The following is a 17,311-nucleotide window of genomic DNA, read 5'->3' on the forward strand; positions in this document are numbered from 1 at the left end:
GGGAGGCATGAAGGTATTTGGAAGTGTTGTACAGTGAATACATTGTCAGCCAAATGTTTTGAATTCTGGCTCTACTGATGGCTCTGAGGAAACCAGACGCTGCCTTATGCTTAAAGTGCAGAGGATAATACTGTCAGAGTACTGTGGGTCTGTGTGCGCAGAGCTGGCTGCCAGCAGGAGTCAGACTTGTTGCTAGAAGGTTTCAGTTTTGGTACCACAAAGAAGGGCTGCCCAGAAAGCTTCCCTGCAAAGCATGTCATACCTGCTTTGTCAAGTCACATTTGTCTTAAACGTTTTTAATGGGAATGAGGGAGTCTCAGCACATCATCTCCACTTCATGTGAGTAGAGAGTAGGCCAAATAAGTGGAAGTTGTTCTGTTATTTTTAACACAGGAAATATGGTTACATTTAATCCCATTTATTGTGATGAGAGGATTAGAATCCTGCTTCTGTGCAATGAATGCTATGCTCTAATCCGAGCTCAGGTTGGGAAAAGGGAAATGGGGGAAATAATCTTTATTCTTGTGGGATACTCCTTAACAATAAAATGTGATCAGTTGTGGAAAATGCCATTTCCCAAATCTATCACTTGAGGTAACAGGCAGTGGGGAGCTATCATTTAAACATCCCTAGTTTGCCCAGGATTCCTGGGAAACTAATGGTTCTTTCTGTCATCAGCCTGGTGTGATGGTAAGGTCTGGTCCATGTGCTCTCTGACACTCCCTGTTGCTGATGTGGGTAAACCTCAGTAATGCCATTCGGAACTGCTGTTATCCTCACCCTGAAGTACTGTGAGTAAAGACTCTTCCTCTCTTTACCTGTCAAGGAAGCTGTGCACAGTTCCTCCCTAGCTGGAGGGTCTCCCACTGTGTTCAACATCTGTTTTCCTCTGCCAGCTCTCAGCCACTCCTATGTAGATCTGCAGTTGATTTATGTACTTCTAATAAGTCCCATGTAAGTACATTCCCTCCCTCCTCACATTTGCAGTTGAAATGCTTCAGCATCCCATGTTTTCTGAGTTAATTTCACTGATGAGTGTGTCCAGCATGGAAAGAGCTGGAGTGATTGGGAGACTTGTTTGCTTTAGCTATCTCTCGTTTTGTCCTTTCAGGAAGGAGTAAGACTTGCTCAAGGTATTGAAGGACAGGGCAACACTAAAAAAACAAGCAACTTTTTGACTAGTTTTTTAGCTGGCAGAGAGCCCTGAAGCAGGGATATCAGATCATCAGCTACAAAGTTCTTCTTGGGGGCTGTTTGTGCTCAGCACTAAGCTTGTTTTCACCTGACAATTGGTCTCTACAAATGACTACAACACGAAAAAACTCAGTTGCAAAAATGCAGAGCAGTAAACAGCGGTTATTGCTGAAACTTGAGATGCTGCATCTGTGCTGTGTCCCATATAAAAATAACAGCACCATTCAGAATCCAGCCTTTCTTTTCATCTGTAGAACAGCCAGGTCCACCTTCACTGTCATCCCAACTTGGACTCTGTGTGTGGGTGAATAGGAGATCTAAGAAAAAGTTCTCCAAGCTAAAGATGCAACGAAGGTGAATGTTAACCATTCCCTTTCCATGGTTAATTCCTCAACTACTCTCAGGTACAATGTAAAATGCCTGGTCTCTGGTTGCCTTGCCTGGGAAATCTGAACCAACTTCCTATAGACAGCCCTATGCATCAGGTCCTGCCACTCCCCAAAACATACTGGATTAGACGCAAAACTAGTTGGAATTTGTTGCTGTGAATTTGCATTTGGTTTTCATTGCACCATGCTGGTGTTGATAGCTGGTCCTGCACTGAACTCCCCTCTCCTCTTTCTAGCAATGGTTGTTTCTCAGGTTCTGATGAACTCCTTATTGTTTTATCTTTGTCCTTTGCTTCAGCCACTCTGAACTGCCTTCTCCTGAAACCTGCATGTGTAGCTACTGATTTCATGAGGAATATAATGGTGCACATGGACAGTATTTCATCTGAAATCACTGGCCTACCTGCTTCCCCTCCTTGTTATGTAATGCGGTGATCTGACAGCTGCTGTTTTCCCGAGGAACATGTGGTTATCCTAAATTCTCTCTGTGCTTCCTTTAGTCACTTAACCTGAATTGTGAAGGTGTTTCTAAAATTCTGGGAGATGGACCAACTGTGTGCACACATATGGAAAGCAGACATGAGTTGACATTTGGTTTTCCTGGCCCATTGTGGTCACTGCAACCCAAGCATGAAGATTTAAATGGGAAAGCAAATGTCTTCAGCATTGCTGTTCCAGCTCCATTCATTCATTTTGTGCTGTATTTCATGAAGAAAGCACAACACAGACTTACCCAGTATTGCTGTGATGACACCCAGTCACAGGCTGCCGAGTGAGGCAGTGATGGCACAAACACAAAATCACATGAGATGTTCATGGGTTGCTGTTAGACATGACCTTGCCCAGCAGACAAATGACCTCGCAGGGACAGTGCAGAATCATCTCCTGATCTTGTGATGCTGCTCTTGGGTCTTTCCCCAGAGAGGAAGCTTGTACTTACTGTACTTATACTGTGTGTCCCACTGGTCTGTCTAAGCCATGCATGGGGTGTCTTTGTATGTGGAATCTACTCTACAGGTTCATAGCTACCAGTCATAATCAGTAATAAGAAAGTCACAAACAAAGCAAAGTCAGTACAAGAATAATTTTATTTAATATATTTTGGTAACACAATGATCCATCTCAGAATGATCATTAAAGTTAGCTCACTGAACAAACTGCCGTACATTCTAATTGGGTGCTACTAAACTGGAGTAACTTTGCAGGTTATATGAGGCACTAATTGACCAACAGCTTTATCATTTGTGACCCCAACAGATGTGAGCAGTGTGAATGGAAGCTGCATTAGTAGCCAATGCATAGTTAAAGCTTTTGGAAGAGTACAAAATTGTAAAAGCTTTTTTTTTTTTTTTTAATTAAAATAATAATTAGTGATCTTTGAGTTAGACTAACTATTCAGTTGTTGGTTATATCCTCTATACTTTTTTATTTTCTTAATAATGATATTCACAAAGGTACTAAGAAAACTGTCTTGCTACAAATTGATCTAATGTAGATCTTCATATGAAAATGCGGAATATCATATAAGGCTTTTCACAGGTATAGGCTAAGTTCTGGGGTATCACAGACTCGTCATTCAGAAAAACACCTGAGGTTACTCCTTTTGCATGGAAAAGAATTTTTTTTCAGCTCTGAAAAAGAGGATCAATGCCATTTGAAATCAGAGATGTTCAACAGGTATATCAGTACGACGTGGGGTTATGAAGTAGTACTTTTAGACTTGGTTCGGGTTACTGAAATCAGTAGTAAAGTTTCTACTTGAGAAGGCCAGGATGGTGCCACTAACCCAGCTCTTACCTATGTCAGCATGAGTGCTGCCAACAGGATGGAGACTGGCCATTTACAAGATGCACATCTGTACTTGCTTGGGTCTCAGCAGAGCTACTTTATATTTGAGCCCTTATTTTTTCTAGGTCTACTAATACCTTATTTTGTCCTAGACCTGATCACAGTAAGTCTTCTGAGATGCTCTCATTTCTGATAGATCTCGTATGTAATTGAAGGTGATCTGTATCTCCTAGGAAACATCCAACGCTTCTCAAAATCAGGCGTTGAGATGTGACATTTTGTTCTTTTGAGAAGTGCATGCTGCTTCATGTGCACAAACATTAGCCAGAAGTTCAAGGCTCTAAAGTTTCATCTGCAAGTTTTACTTCAAAATAGTAGTGATTTTTTTTCAACTTCTTGATGTCTTTTGCCTCACAAAGAAGCTGGAACTTTTTTGGTGGGTTTTTTTTTGTGCTCAATTGAGTTTGCTCAGTTATTCAGGACACAACACGTTAGCTTTCCTTCTGAGACTTTGTTTCAAGCAAATCCTGCTAAAAGTATATAGTTAATTTAGGATAATAGCATTAAACTTGAGCTAACAGATTGACCAGTGAGCCAGGCTGTATGTGCTGTATGAATTACATGAAGCTTGTGACACAAGAGTTTCAATACAGAACCTCAGATTCTTACTTCTACATACCTTGGCACACATGAATCTATAATGGACTTACCTATGTGCTGAAGAATGGGTCTTTTACTCTTTGCTGGAAAGACATAAAGTTCAGCTTTTCCTTTACAACAGCTTTCTAATTCAAATATCCGTGTTATTCGTACTAAGGAATATATTAGCACATGGGTTATATCACACTTACCATTTGATGAAATATCAAACCCGATCTTTCTTTTCAAGCTTCAATGACAAATTACTGTATTAGGACATTCTGTTCATTCTCACATAAAATACAAACGGTATTTTAAAATGCTGTGCTCATAAGCAAGTCATTTTTTAAGCCATTTATGTAAACACTTTGGAAAGCTAAAGGCAAGATTTTACATTGGCATTTTACCAAAAATCATTTAAACATTTATTATTGAGGCATCAATACGCATCCCAGCAGTCACAACACGGGACGTACCATACGCTTATGGCAGGCTCCAGTAGGGTGAATTCAGAGAGAGGCTGCAGTGTTTGAAGCATTGTCTTGCTTTTGTGTTCTGCTTTGTTTTGTTTCTATAAGGAATTTTACTTTGGAATGTGGAATCACTGAAGGCAAACTTAGAGTTAAGGCAGAGCACATGGAGAAGTGGAAAGGATTGCACCCACAGTTTCCAGAGATGCTCCAACCAGGCAGTAGATAAAGTGTGCTTTACAATGGCAACTTTGTGAACATGCAAGAAAACGAAAGGCATACTTTCAAACTGCATATGTTTTATCATTTAGTACATTAAATCATTCCCCTGGCTCTCCCTCTAGAATTAAAGAGGGCTGAATTATGACTTGTGAAGTTTTCCTTCCTGCTCTTGCACCTTCAGTGCTGGCTGTTTTCCAAAAAGATCAGCAAAGCAAACTATAACTTATGTAATTCTAAAAAGAGAGGAGCGTCTTTCAATGCGAGGCTCGGCGCTTAGGTGTTTGCTGATGGCTGGTTTTCGTTGGCTGTTTTCTCTGCTTGCAGTCTTTGGACAGCCTTATCAAGCAAATCCATACTATCTCTAAGTGTGACATTCAAGGTAAACGGCTTGGGTTTGATGGTCAACCCATAAGTATAGTCCATTTTAGGATCCTCGTTTGGATTAGCAGTGAAATGGCACTGATGCACGAGAATGGAGGTAAAGAGAAACAGCTGCACCTTGGATAATTCCTCTCCAATACATCGCCGTTTCCCCATGGAGAAAATCATCACGCTGCTGGTGAGATCTTTATTGATGAAGCCGTTCTCATCCAGGAATCTCGTTGGATCGAAATCCTCGGGGTTGGACCATTTAGCTGGATCGTGATTCACCGACCACTGATTGACAAAGATCACGGTGTCCTTGGGAATGAGGTAGCCCATGATGAAGGTGTTGGTCGTGGTGGCGTGTGGGATGGTAACGGGCACGAAGCTGCTGAAACGCATGGATTCGTACAGGAAAGCCACGATGTAGGGCAAGTGAGGCTGATCTTCAGCACAGGGCAGGCGGTCTCTTCCAACAATCCTATCCACTTCTTCTTGCATTTTTGCCTGCACTTTTGGATACCTGTCATTTAAAGTAAGCGTGTGGACATGTGTGACACTGTCAGAAGGCTTGTTTCTTAAAACAACACGTGCTGTAAACACCTCTCACAGAACCTCACCCCTCCTCTAAGTCAGGCAACCTGAGCAAAGCTTAAATGTGCTGCACGAACATGCAGATCTTGACAGAAAACTCCAAGGATTCAAGTTTTCTACACAAGAGCATCATTTAGGTTTGCTCTGTTTTTCCACTAATCTCACACGTCATCAATTTTAAATGTAAAAAGTGAAATAATGTCCTGAAATGGAACGTTCTGATCCAATTTTAAAATCCATTCCATAGCAAAGATTACCTTTGTTCTCAGTTTCGGGGCTTTCTGTCCGAATGGGAACTTGGTGTTCTGTCTCTGCATGCGGCTCCTTTTAGCCAGCAGGGAGTTCACCAATAGGTGTATGGCATGCAGAGGGAACTGAACATTCCCTGCTCCGCTCATAACCCGGACAGCTTTAGGAACATCCCACTCAGGGGTTGTTTACGCTTCTACAATCACTTCCTAAATGTTTTATTTACAGTGTATTTTAAGACCACCTCCTTGCAGCGTGCCGGACCCTGCAGACTTCACATGAATCAAACACGATGCAAATATTCGTGCATTTTCTATTAGTTCTGCCTGGGCGCTTCTATGGAGCTCTCCCGGCTCACGCAGTGCCGGCACAGGCACACGTTGCGGGCAGCAGCATAATAGCGGGCTTGTAACCCAGTGCACGAACTCCTTATCTCGCCTAAGCAGCCGTTATCCTGTTCCTATGATCTCCTTGATCTCGACCTGCTAAAATCCGTTACTTTCGGGTTTTACTCCGCTGCCTTTTTGCCAGCCGCTCCTTACGCAACGTTACCATAGCAGGGCTTTTTGTTGTTTTGTTTTTAGTATTATTACTATTATTTTCTGTCGGGCTTCCCAGAGCCCCCGCGTTAACTACCTGCCCCCTTCTCCCCGCGGTCCCCGCCATCCCCACTCCCTGCCCCGCCGCAGGAGCGGAGCGCCCACCTGATGAGGAAGATGAGGAGCCAGAGCAGCGCCGTGGACAGCGTGTCCTGGCTGGCTCCGAAGATGTCGGTGACGGTGGCGGGCACGTGTTCGAGCTGCAGCCGCGGCTGCTCGCGCTGCAGGCGGATGAAGGCGTCCATCATGTCTCGGGGGGCCGCCCCCGGGCGCAGGCTGCGCTGGTGCTGCAGGAACTTGGCTCGGACGAAGCCGTAGAAGTCTCGGTTGAGGTCTCTGAAGGCGCGGTAGGCGGCGCGCACGGGGCTGGGGAAGCGCTGCAGCCAGGGCAGCGCGTCCACCAGGCTGCCGGCGCCCACGGCGCGCCCGAACTGTTCGTTGCGACCCACGAGGCGCAGGAACTCGCCGTCGCCGTGGCTGTAGCGGCGGCCGAAGCACAGCGCGCTCATCACGTTGGCCACGGCCACCACCAGCACCCGGGACGGGTCGAGGAACGCGCCGCCCGCGCTGCCCCGCACCAGCAGCGCCACGAGCGCCCGCGCCTCGCCCAGCAGGTGCCGCTCCAGCAGGCGGCGGGTGGCCGGGCTGCCCGTGGAGAAGGCTCGTACCGTGGCGTGAGCCGCGCGGCGGTGCAGCTTCCAGAGCTCCGAGTAGCCGCCGAACGCCAGGCTGCGCCCGCCCGACACCAGGCGGAACGAGGGGAAGGCCGGCCGGCCGGCGAACGCGGCCCCCTGGCGGACGAGCGCCTGGCGGATGGCGCTCTCGCCGTTCAGCACCACCACGGGCCAGCGGCCCAGGCGCAGCTGGAACACGGCGCCGTACGTGCCGGCCAGCCGAGCGAACGAGAGGTGCGGGGCGCTGCCCAGCTGAGCCGCGTTCCCGATCAGCGGCCACGGGAACGGGCCCGGCGGAGCACGGCGATGGCTCTGCCGCCCCCGACGCCGCCGCTGCAGGAGGAGCTTGCCCAGGTGCACGGCGGCCAGCAGGCACAGGACGAGCAGCAGCGAGCTCTGCAGGGGCGGGGTGCCGCGCAGGGCTTCCCCGAGCCTCTCGAAGGCCATGCTGCGAGGAAAGGGAAAAACGGGACGGTCGGCGGCCGTCGGACCCGGGCGGGCGAAGGCGCGGCGTCCGACCCCGCTCCCGTGCGCGAACCGGGGGCCGGTCGGTAACAACGGGACGGCAGCCGCGCTTAGCGGCTAAACCGCCTTCTGCCCCCCGGCGGGACAGGTTCGCGGCGGCGGATGCGGCTGAGGAAGGCTCAGAGGAGCAGGGAGGGATGCTCCCGTCCGCCCCGCTGCCCGCGGCCGGCTTCGTGCCGGGCGGAGCGGCGGGATGCCCGCGCTCCCGGCACCGCTGCCGGTTCTTGCCGCCGCCCGGCTGAGGCGGAGAGGGGAGGGAAGAGGGAAACGAGCGGCTGTCCCGCGAACTGACCTGTTGCACGCAGCTTCCATCGAAGGTCTCCGAGAGGATGGAGCGGAGCCGGGCAGCGGCGGCTGTGACGGGCGGGGAGCGCGGCGGCGTCGGCGTTCAGATCCCGGGATCTGCGAAACTCATCAGAAGCGCCGGCTCCTGTCACCCGGAGCTCGGCGGGTCGTACGCAGGCAGACGCCGGTGGCACTCGCTCCCAGCATGGAGCCGCTGTCACCTTCCCGGAGCTTCGGCCCCTCCGAGCTCGCCCCGCCCGCGACCACCTGCCCGGCGCTGCCGGCTGCGGGCCGGGTGGGTGCGAGCGGCTCAGGAGGTGACGGGGGGACCGAGGCTGAGCCGCTCCCGGGCTGCTGGCATCGCTTCTCGCGCCTTTAAACCCCCGGCATCCGCGGTGCGCGGCGCGGTGCGGGCGTGCCGCACACGGCCCCGCTGACAAATCGCCGCTGCCCGGCCCTTCCCCTGGCTCGAGGGGTCGCCGCTATTTGCCAGCTGCCCTTGGGGCCTCGCCAAGCGGAGCGGCTGAGCCGCGGATGCTTTTATGGCCCGGGCCCAAAGTTTCGGCGTCGGAGCCTCGGGGAGGGAAGCGGGGTGGCGGGCGGGCTCGCCGCCCCCCGTGTCGGGAGGCAACGTCTCGCCTGCATCTTGGGGGCTGAGGGAACTGGAGAGCTTCCCCTCCTCCGCCTGTCGCCTCCCCGTTGCGTGCGGAGTTTGCATTGCGTGAGCCGGGGCTGGAAAGCCTCCAGCCATCTCCTCCCCGGGCCCCTACCCCTCCTCGCAATACCTGACACCGGCTCGGGGGGAAGGCGGCGGGGAAGCGCCGGGCGGCCCGCACCCGGACAGCCCCGCTGCCCTCCGGCCTCTCCCCCGCTGCTCGCCCTCCTTTCCCTCCCGCTCCCGGCGCTGATCTGAAAGCCGCCCCGGGAGGATGCCGCGCTCCAAGCCCCGTCGGATTCCCGGCGTCCCAGAACGGGAACCCGGGCCGCAACCCCACCCGCCCCTGCATAAAGGAAACCCTTCCCCGGGAGGTCGGAAAGACCGTGATCTGTCGTTGTACCGAGCAAGACTAAAAACTAAAACTCTTTCAGATGTTATACGGTCGCATCGTAAGAAGGAGAAAAAGGTGTTTGGTAGCATTTAGGGATTAGGCAAAATTAGACGCTGGGAGTCAGCCCAGCCCAGAGCATGATCCCAGGCCTGGCTGGGGTTCTGCTGCTTCTGACTTTGCTAAATACAACCCTTTCTGCTGTCACTCTCGGGCTTCAGGGAAGTAATACTGCTACCCAAACCAGCATCAGCCACGTCTCTCTGCATGTCTCCAAACTGCTGTGTGTCTCAGTACACGCCGTGCTTCTTCCTACCACTGCCAAGGGGCACTGACAGGGGTGTCAGATCGTTTTCCCAGCAGTGCCAGAAGAAGCCAACTTCTTTCATCCCAGCCTCATCTCTGGATGAACTGATGGATGCCACAAGCCAGCCCCACACATGGTCCAGCTTTTAAAAGCAGCAACAAACAGCTCTGTCCCTCCAGCACGAGAGCTGGGACAAGCTTGTAGAGAGACCTTGGGCTTTGATCTCCCCCACAGCACCGTATGATTGAAAACTGATTTCCCACAGGGTAACTGCTCAGCAGTGGCAGTGGCCTGTCCCACCCTGACGGCCACCCCTCCTGCCTTCATCAGTCACATGTCAGAGAACACAGGGCTTCTCCCTGCAGGCTGCTCTGGGTGCTGCGGCAGGCAGGAAGGACTTAGCTTGGAGCGGTTACCAGAGCTGTGGATTATAGTGTTGGGTAATTGCCATTGCCGGCAGGCAAACGCCTTTTTCTGGTAACTGTGAGAGTCAGTTACCTAAAACTCAGGCATTACAGCTTTTTGTAGAAAGTCCCCAAATCCTTTCTTGGAGGCATCACTCAAAATAGTTTATTGCTCTCACGGTTACAGATTGCCATTTACTCTGGAGCAAATAGAAGATATTTCCATTGCAGCTCCCATGCAAATACTCTGTCATGATAGTACCCTGATGGCCCTGTGCTGCACTAACAGGGTGTCTGCAGTCTCAGGCTACTACCCCCTTTCAGCTAGAGCATTAGGATGACAATATAAAATGAATGTGCACCTGGTTTTCTAGGCTCTGATTCTATATGACCTTGATTGGTTCATTGATCAGTCAAGCACAGCTTGAATAAAACATCACACCTGTGTATTAGGGTAGTGCAAACAAGCAGGCAGGGGATGACTGTGCCCTTGGTCTCAGTTATATTCCATATCCCCCCTGTGGCGCAAGTGGTAGAAGTGCCGCTCTGCTACACAGAGGCTCGAATCCCGGGGGCTGGACTCGATGATCTCTAAGGTCCCTTCCAACCCGCACGAAACTATGAAACTATGAAACTATGAATTGCCCTCCTGCCTACCACTTTATTCACTCATATCTTTTCTTCTTTCCTTTGTAGAAATCCAGAATCACTCCAAGACAACACATGTTTCTTTTCTCCAAGTTCAGGTGACTTAATGCTGATATGGGTCCTAATGAAGACAGCCCCAGATTTCTGAGGTTAAGTTAGTTTTGTTCAGGGTGCAAGACTGAATCTCTGCAAATGTACACTGCCAAAAGTGAATTATTTCTGAGCCCCTACTTCATGCAAGGTACAGAAGAGGATAGGAGTTGAGGGGGCAGAAGTGGGTGGGTTTGGGATTAAGGGAAAGGAATTCGGGCTTAAGCTGTTAAAAATCCTGATTGATTTGACAGGAATGCCAGATGGAGGGGCTGACAGAGTCTGTGGGGACATCAGTACCTCTGAGCTCTGGCTGGAGGTGCTTTTTGTAGGCAGACATAGGCCCTCGTTCTGGAGATGAAAGATTAGTAAAGGGAGAGGACGTGCAAAATCTGGAGAGTCTTCACTTGTCTTTTGAGAGGAAATTCTGAGCTCTCTGCTGCAGCCCTCCCTTTTTCAAGAAACCCCCTGAATGGGATTTTTGCACATGTTAAGAAAGAGCTATGTACCTAAATAAGGGTTTGCAGACTCAGTTCTCAGTTTTTCTTCTTTGACAGCCATTGGCTGCTTTTTTGGGTACTGGCAAGGTCAGCTAGGATCCGCTGCACATAAATCCTCATGAGCAGCAACTGGAATTTCTCAAGACATGAGACAATTTCATTGTCTCATTCTCTTTCCTTACCTCTTGCTTTTGCAGCTTGCCATGGAGAACCCACCTATACCGGGTTCCTTTGGCTCTTCCCCATACCTGGGTGCTCACTCTTAATTTTATTAATTCTTAAGGCAGATTATACAATGGTTAAGCAATGCGTTATCCTGGGGTTGCTTCAGTACAGAACTTGTACAAATTGTTTACAGTTTATAGAGCGATCCAACCCATTCTTCATTAAACAATCCCTTGGAAATATTGTTTCCGATTGTCTGTTCCTGAGTGTTGCACAATACTCTATAAGATGAAGAAACAAATAGCGTCACTGTAAAACACAACATGCTTGGAAACGTAAATGCAATATTCTATTGTTTCAGGCTGCTTAAAATTTTCCAGGCATTTGTTGGTACCTCTTGAACTTGATTCTAACCTCAATAAACTGTTGAACATCAGAAATATTGCCATTAAACCAATCAGGACTAGCACCTTGTATGCTTCTGCTTTTACAGCAGTCTGCTCCAATGATGTGTGCACGGCATTCAGTACAATGAGGAGTTACTGCTGTGCTTCAGGTAGATTCTGAAGCAGCCACTTCATCCTGGGGCAGACATCTGCACCTGCTGCTCTGCACCATGAAGATGTACCTGCTTGCTCAGGGCTGTTGACGTGGCACTGAATTACTCAGTGATACGACCTGCCCTAAGATTTGGATACCACAATGTGGAAGGCAATGAGATTGTTCTGATGCACGTTCCTGCTGTTCCTCATTTTGGTAGCTTTCCCATGACACCAGGCATGACATGCCAGCAAAATACAGGTAGCTGTGTCCTCAGTGCTGCTCAGTGTCAGGCACACACAGGAGCCGGCTGCAGCTCTGTGATTCAGGGATATTCATGTACTTACTTTGGCCTAAATTAAAGCATTTTTGGCGTGCTTTTTAAAGTATATGTATTTGTGGTTACATATCACATTCTTCACCTTCATTAATTTGCAGCTTTCTTTGGTCTTTCACTCTGCCCTGCATTCCCACTGACTTCCCAGCTCCCATTTTCAGTTCTCCTTGGCTATTGTGAAGCCTAAGTTGGACTCCTAGCCCCAAGCCAAGTTCTCACAGCTGCCAAGGGAAGGGAAGGAACCTCCCAGTACTTGCTGGGGCTCAGCTCAGTGCCGGTCTGGTTTGGTGCCTTCCCATCTGTTTGCGTTTTCCACATTACTTGCAAAAGAAAGGCATATATTGTGGTGTGCTTCCACACAGGTTACACACAAATATGATTGCAGAAAATGAGGACATAATGTTATACTTAATTCCAGCATCAAGCTTATTTATGGAACTGTTTCAGTTTTGTGTTTCCAAATTCCTATGATTTTTTTTGTTTGTTTTTTTTCTGCTTTTTCTTGACAGCATTATATGTAGCCACACAATTAAGTTTTCCTTGAGAGGCAAACACAGAGCTGATCACTTTGTGGCTACCCTCAAGGCAGCCTTTTTAAACAGTCCTTTGCTGTGAAGCAAAGGAGCAAAATCAGACTTATTACACTGCTGGGCCCTCATCCATGGCACTGTGTGTGTGGTTGTATTTATGCCATACAAACAATCCTTACTGAAGTGCTCTGAAACAAATGAAAGGAAGATGGATGATACAGCAACACTCAGGAAAGTGTAGGCCCTGCTCAAGATTGGTGTTATTATATCTGTCCTCAGACATGTTGTGCATGCAGGTGTTTATGCCTGTTCACTGTCCCTCTTCAGCCAAGGGATTCCCTGTGGCACCTACCAGCTTCACCTTAATTTGTTTGTTCTGAGTTGTGCTGCTGGAGGCCAGCGTTATTGTGAGCTATAGAAACTTTATAGCCTATATGATACGATGGCTGACTCTGCAGCTTAAAACCAGAGGCACTGATTAGAGCTAATACTGTTAACATGTTAACAAGCAGAAATATTGTCTTTTTCATATATTTTCTAGACTTTGTTGGATGTTGTATTAGGAGTTATGTTATGGAGTTTACAGTGCAATTGTTTTATTAACTTGAAGAGTTTAGTACTTGCCAGTTTAGCAAATGTGAGTGCGTTGGTGTACTTAGGGCAGTGACAGATGGTAGCTCAAAACATCCCCAGGCTGCAGTTGAAAGCAAAGTCTCCTTCACTCATAGGTTTTTCTTCCTGACATCTTACCTAAAAGTCCCCTCCTTTAATTTAAAATTACTCCCCACTGTCAGAAACTGGAAATTTGTCCAAATCTGAGTGAATTATCAATGGAAGAATAAAAAGCAGACATGGGAGACAGAACATTACCTGGACAAGTGTCAAGCCCCTGCTTTAGAGCCTGAGGGTACAAAGCATTTCAAAGAAAAGGCCACACCATGTTTGTATTATCAGGCTATTTCCCTTGTTCTCACATGTAAGAGTTTCAGCTGTTTTTAGACTGAACTTTCCTGAAAATTTCTAGGTGAAATGTGGATTTTCCTGAGACTGGAAATTTGAAAGCAGATGACAGCAGTTGGACAAAGTTACACGTAACAGTTCTTTGATGAGAGTTTTCCTGTCATGTGTCCTAGCCATTGGTTAAACCAGCCAATGAGTTTCTCCATTACAGAATACCAATCATTTGGGTTCTTCAGTTTACATTGCGTGTGCACCATCCTTTGATCCCTTAACAGCAAAATAGCTCTTCAAAATAAAATAGGAAATATTGCATCCTCTAGAGCAATCCAAGCTGAATTTCAAGTTTCTTCTTCTTTCATAGAGATTAAATCTGGTTGTACAGTGGGTGTTGCAAGTCTGATCTAGGTAAGAGAGTTGCCCAAAGACCATTACTTTGTCCTTGTTATGATGCCTCCAGTCTTATAGATTAAGGGAGTTCTTGATCAAAGAGTACTTCAGGAAGTGATGCCAGAGGCCTAGCATTGTGCAGATACACGTGCTTTCTCTTTCAGTGTCAGACTAGAACCATTACTCTTAGAATCATAGAATGTCCCAATTTGGAAGGGACCCACAAGGATCATCTGGCCCAGCTCCTGGCTCCACACAGAACCATCAGAAATCAGACTGAGAGCATTGTCCCAGTGCTTCTTGAACTCTGGCAAACTTGGTGCCATAACCACTCTCTGGGAGGCCTGTTCCAGTGCCTGACCACCATCTCAGTGATGAACCTTTTCCCAGTATCCAACCTGACCCTCCACTGACACTACTGAGGCATACTATCAAGTGAAAATGCAGGGCTTGGCTACCCATTCTCATTCAGGGCATTCATGGGAATGGCAGCATGTTCCTCCCTTCTCTAGTCTTCAGTTTTAACTTCAGGAAATCCTGTTCTACTTATTGGAATGATCAAGTGGTTGTGCCAAATTTGCCTGCACTGTAGGCATGATCTCTTCAGGGTCTGGGGTGATTTCTTATCCAAGTGGTTGAAATTTGGTGCTGGGAAGTTTTTGGTGTTTTAAATAAATGCATGTCCTTCACGTAAGTTTGCCCCTTTTAGGTTTTCTGAGAGAGGAGATTATGTCGGGCACAGGCTGATCGTCAAGAGCACAGCAGAACCAAATAGGGAAACAATGGCATGTGCATCATGAGGACTATCCTTTGCTTTTAGTTACAAAGAACTGGAATTTCCCAAAGAAAATTCATGTCATGGACCTAAGAAATTTCATGTCATTCAAGGAGTTGCTTGTAAATGTCATACATTGAAAAGTATCACCCTTGCTTAAATACACCAGGAAATATGTTCATCCCCCCCCTTCTCCCTTCCATTCATGCAGCTCAGTAGTATTTGTGAAGAAGCTGCAAATAGATCATCCGCCAGGAACAGTGGGTCTCACTATGATGGCGCAGCAGAAATCTCCTGTCAGATGCAAATACATGAATCCAAAATGAACTTTCAGTGACATGAGTACTCATCTAAGGAAACGTTGCACATCCTTCCGAAGTAAGGGCACTCTTGGCTTCGTTTACTCTGTTGTGCAAGGGTTTGGTGTATTCGCCTCCAGCAGTAACTGCGTTTTAGTGGTAAGTGAAATGACTCAAATTCTGAGGGCTGGAATGCGTGAGGGTAATATTCTAGCCTATAAAATTATTCATGCTTTTTCCCTGGGGTGTGGGAAATGTGAGTTGTTTATTTGTGCACTTTATAATTTGAAGAAAGGCTTAGAGAAAACGGAGTCAAACGAAAGGGATCAGAGAAACTCCCTTTGCGGTATCTGTGGTCACTCATGGAAAACAGAGCATAGGATATTTTTTCAGCATCCCCTATAGACTTAATCAGGAGAGTTAACTCCTCCTGTAAGACAAACAATAGTAATTAAGGTTTCCTCTGAGTAAATTAGTCAGGGAGAGAAAATGCTCTTGACACAAACATATCACTCCTGGCATTTGGAAGCAAACCCAGAAGAAGTGTCTGCTTCTGAGCCATTCAGGTCTTCTAACCTTCAGCAATGGCAGATCAAAGACTACAAGGGAAACCGTCCGCAGGTGCCAGTTGGGGCAGGTTTCATCTTGTCACAGCACTTCGGTAAGAGGCATTCGCTAATGTCTGTTAATCTCCTGGCACGCCAAGGGAGAAAAACAGAAAAAAAATCACCATAAATTCTTCCCTTTCCCCAGCAGCCTCCAGCCAGGCTCTGAATGGCTGTGGGAAGATTTGCTGTTGCTGCTGGGAGAAGTGGGCAGCCTGTGCCTTTTTGGTGGCGGTGCTGGGGTCCATCTGTGGGGACCATCTCTGCTGGGGAACAGAGGTGGCAGCTCTGTGCTCGGAGCAAAGAGAGGGACAGCAAAGGTCTTCCAAAGGAGAAGGCTGAGGGCGCATTTTGGCCACCAATGTCTGCCACTGAGATGCCCTCAGGATGTCAGGGTGGAAGTGTGAGATTCTGCACTGCACGGTGAGGACAGTAAGAGCAGCAGAGGTCACTGGGCACTTCACCAGACACAGGACAAAGGCAGGACTTGGCATAGCTTGGGGCTCTTGGGGTGGCTTTGGCCAGCAGCCAGCCTTGCTCCGTCTTTCTTTTTAGGTGTAAATGGCATGCAAGCCAGCTCCTCTCAGTGGCTTCTCCGGGAAGATAAATAACCTGATCCCCCGGTTATTATCCCCCTGCTCTCCTCCCCTTCCCCCTGACTGACTTTGATTATTGTAACTTTACATGCGCTTTTAATTTGCGTGCAGGCAAGTACAAAGGCACAACCGGATATACCTGTTATTTGCCAATGACCTGAAAGTGTATAGTTTATGTTAAGCCTTGGGTTATGGTAACGTTTGCACGCGATTCCTCAATATACATGCTGCAGGCAACTGATGGATGGAGGTGATGGAGGGTGGAGGAAACTTTTAAAGTGACAGAACCTGATTTAGTTTCTACTTAATCCACCAGTTATGTGCAGGCCTATGTTTCAGTTTTGTGCCATGCACCACTCTTGCCCTCTCCAGGCATGGAACATATGGGCATGTTATCAGGGCTGCGGTCCACTCATGGCTACTCCTGAAACTGATGTAATGAAAGCTTTGTGAAAACTAGGCAAAAAAAGGCAGATGGAGTGTTTACACTGTAGCCTGGCAGGGAGAAGCTAGCAGGAGGAAGAGGAGGCTGTAGATGAGGTTCTTTGCAGCAGGGCAGCTGTGCTGAGTGTGCAGAGATGAAGCACCATCAGGGCTCCAGGGCCCATGCTGGTGTGGAGCTCCCCATGTAGTGCATAGGTCTCAGCCCCCTAAACTACTTGAAGAGATTGCACTTGAGCTAGCCTCCCCCAGCACGATTTAAAGAATACCTGCCACTCACTTGCCTGGTGCTGCAGGAGAGAGTGCTCTGCCTCATAGTTATAGCAGAAGACTGGAAGGAGATGTGAGGTCTACTCCCAAACCTGCACACTGATTTGCTTGCTCTTAATGGTAATCAAAAAGAAAGCTTAGTAATATTTATTCTTCAAACTTGCATTTCACTGATTCCACATTGAGTTAGCCAAGTCTTCAAGCAGAAGGGAAGTCTGCCAGGATCGGAAGTTTACCTTGAAGTCTCAAAGCTGAGTAATTTTATTTCAGGTATGTGTCTTAATCCCGTGCTAAAGACTGCACCAAAGGAATTAATCAGGCATTTTGTTTGAAGGCTTGGGAAAGGAAAGGATCCTTGTCATTCTTAACACGACCTCTCACACACTGTGATTTAAAAGCAGCTTTGGCGTTGTGGGGCAG

At 48.0% G+C, this 17,311-nt stretch overlaps 1 protein-coding gene across 1 annotated transcript; it reads right to left on the minus strand.

Moving 5' to 3' along the window:
• Positions 1–2,652: 2,652 nt before the first annotated feature.
• CYP1B1 (cytochrome P450 family 1 subfamily B member 1) lies at positions 2,653–8,712 on the minus strand. The gene is made up of 3 exons (XM_015857813.3): positions 7,999–8,712; positions 6,613–7,629; positions 2,653–5,588 (listed from the first exon to the last, which is right to left on the minus strand). The coding sequence occupies exons 1-3, from the start codon at positions 8,016–8,018 to the stop codon at positions 4,976–4,978; spliced, it is 1,650 nt and encodes a 549-aa protein (XP_015713299.1). The 5' UTR covers positions 8,019–8,712; the 3' UTR covers positions 2,653–4,975.
• Between the last annotated feature and the right edge of the window lie 8,599 nt (positions 8,713–17,311).

The sequence above is a fragment of the Coturnix japonica genome, chromosome 3, assembly GCF_054131305.1.
Source record: "Coturnix japonica strain WE chromosome 3, WE-NBRP24, whole genome shotgun sequence".
Taxonomy (NCBI): Eukaryota; Metazoa; Chordata; class Aves; order Galliformes; family Phasianidae; genus Coturnix; species Coturnix japonica.

Excerpts from the sequence above, each read along its gene's own strand:
- CYP1B1 (XM_015857813.3), bottom strand. The coding sequence starts at position 8,018 with ATGGAAGCTGCGTGCAACAG. Across the intron at positions 7,630-7,998 it reads ATGGAAGCTGCGTGCAACAG|CATGGCCTTCGAGAGGCTCG; the intron begins GTCAGTTCGCGG and ends CTTTCCTCGCAG. Across the intron at positions 5,589-6,612 it reads CTCCTCATCTTCCTCATCAG|GTATCCAAAAGTGCAGGCAA; the intron begins GTGGGCGCTCCG and ends TTTAAATGACAG.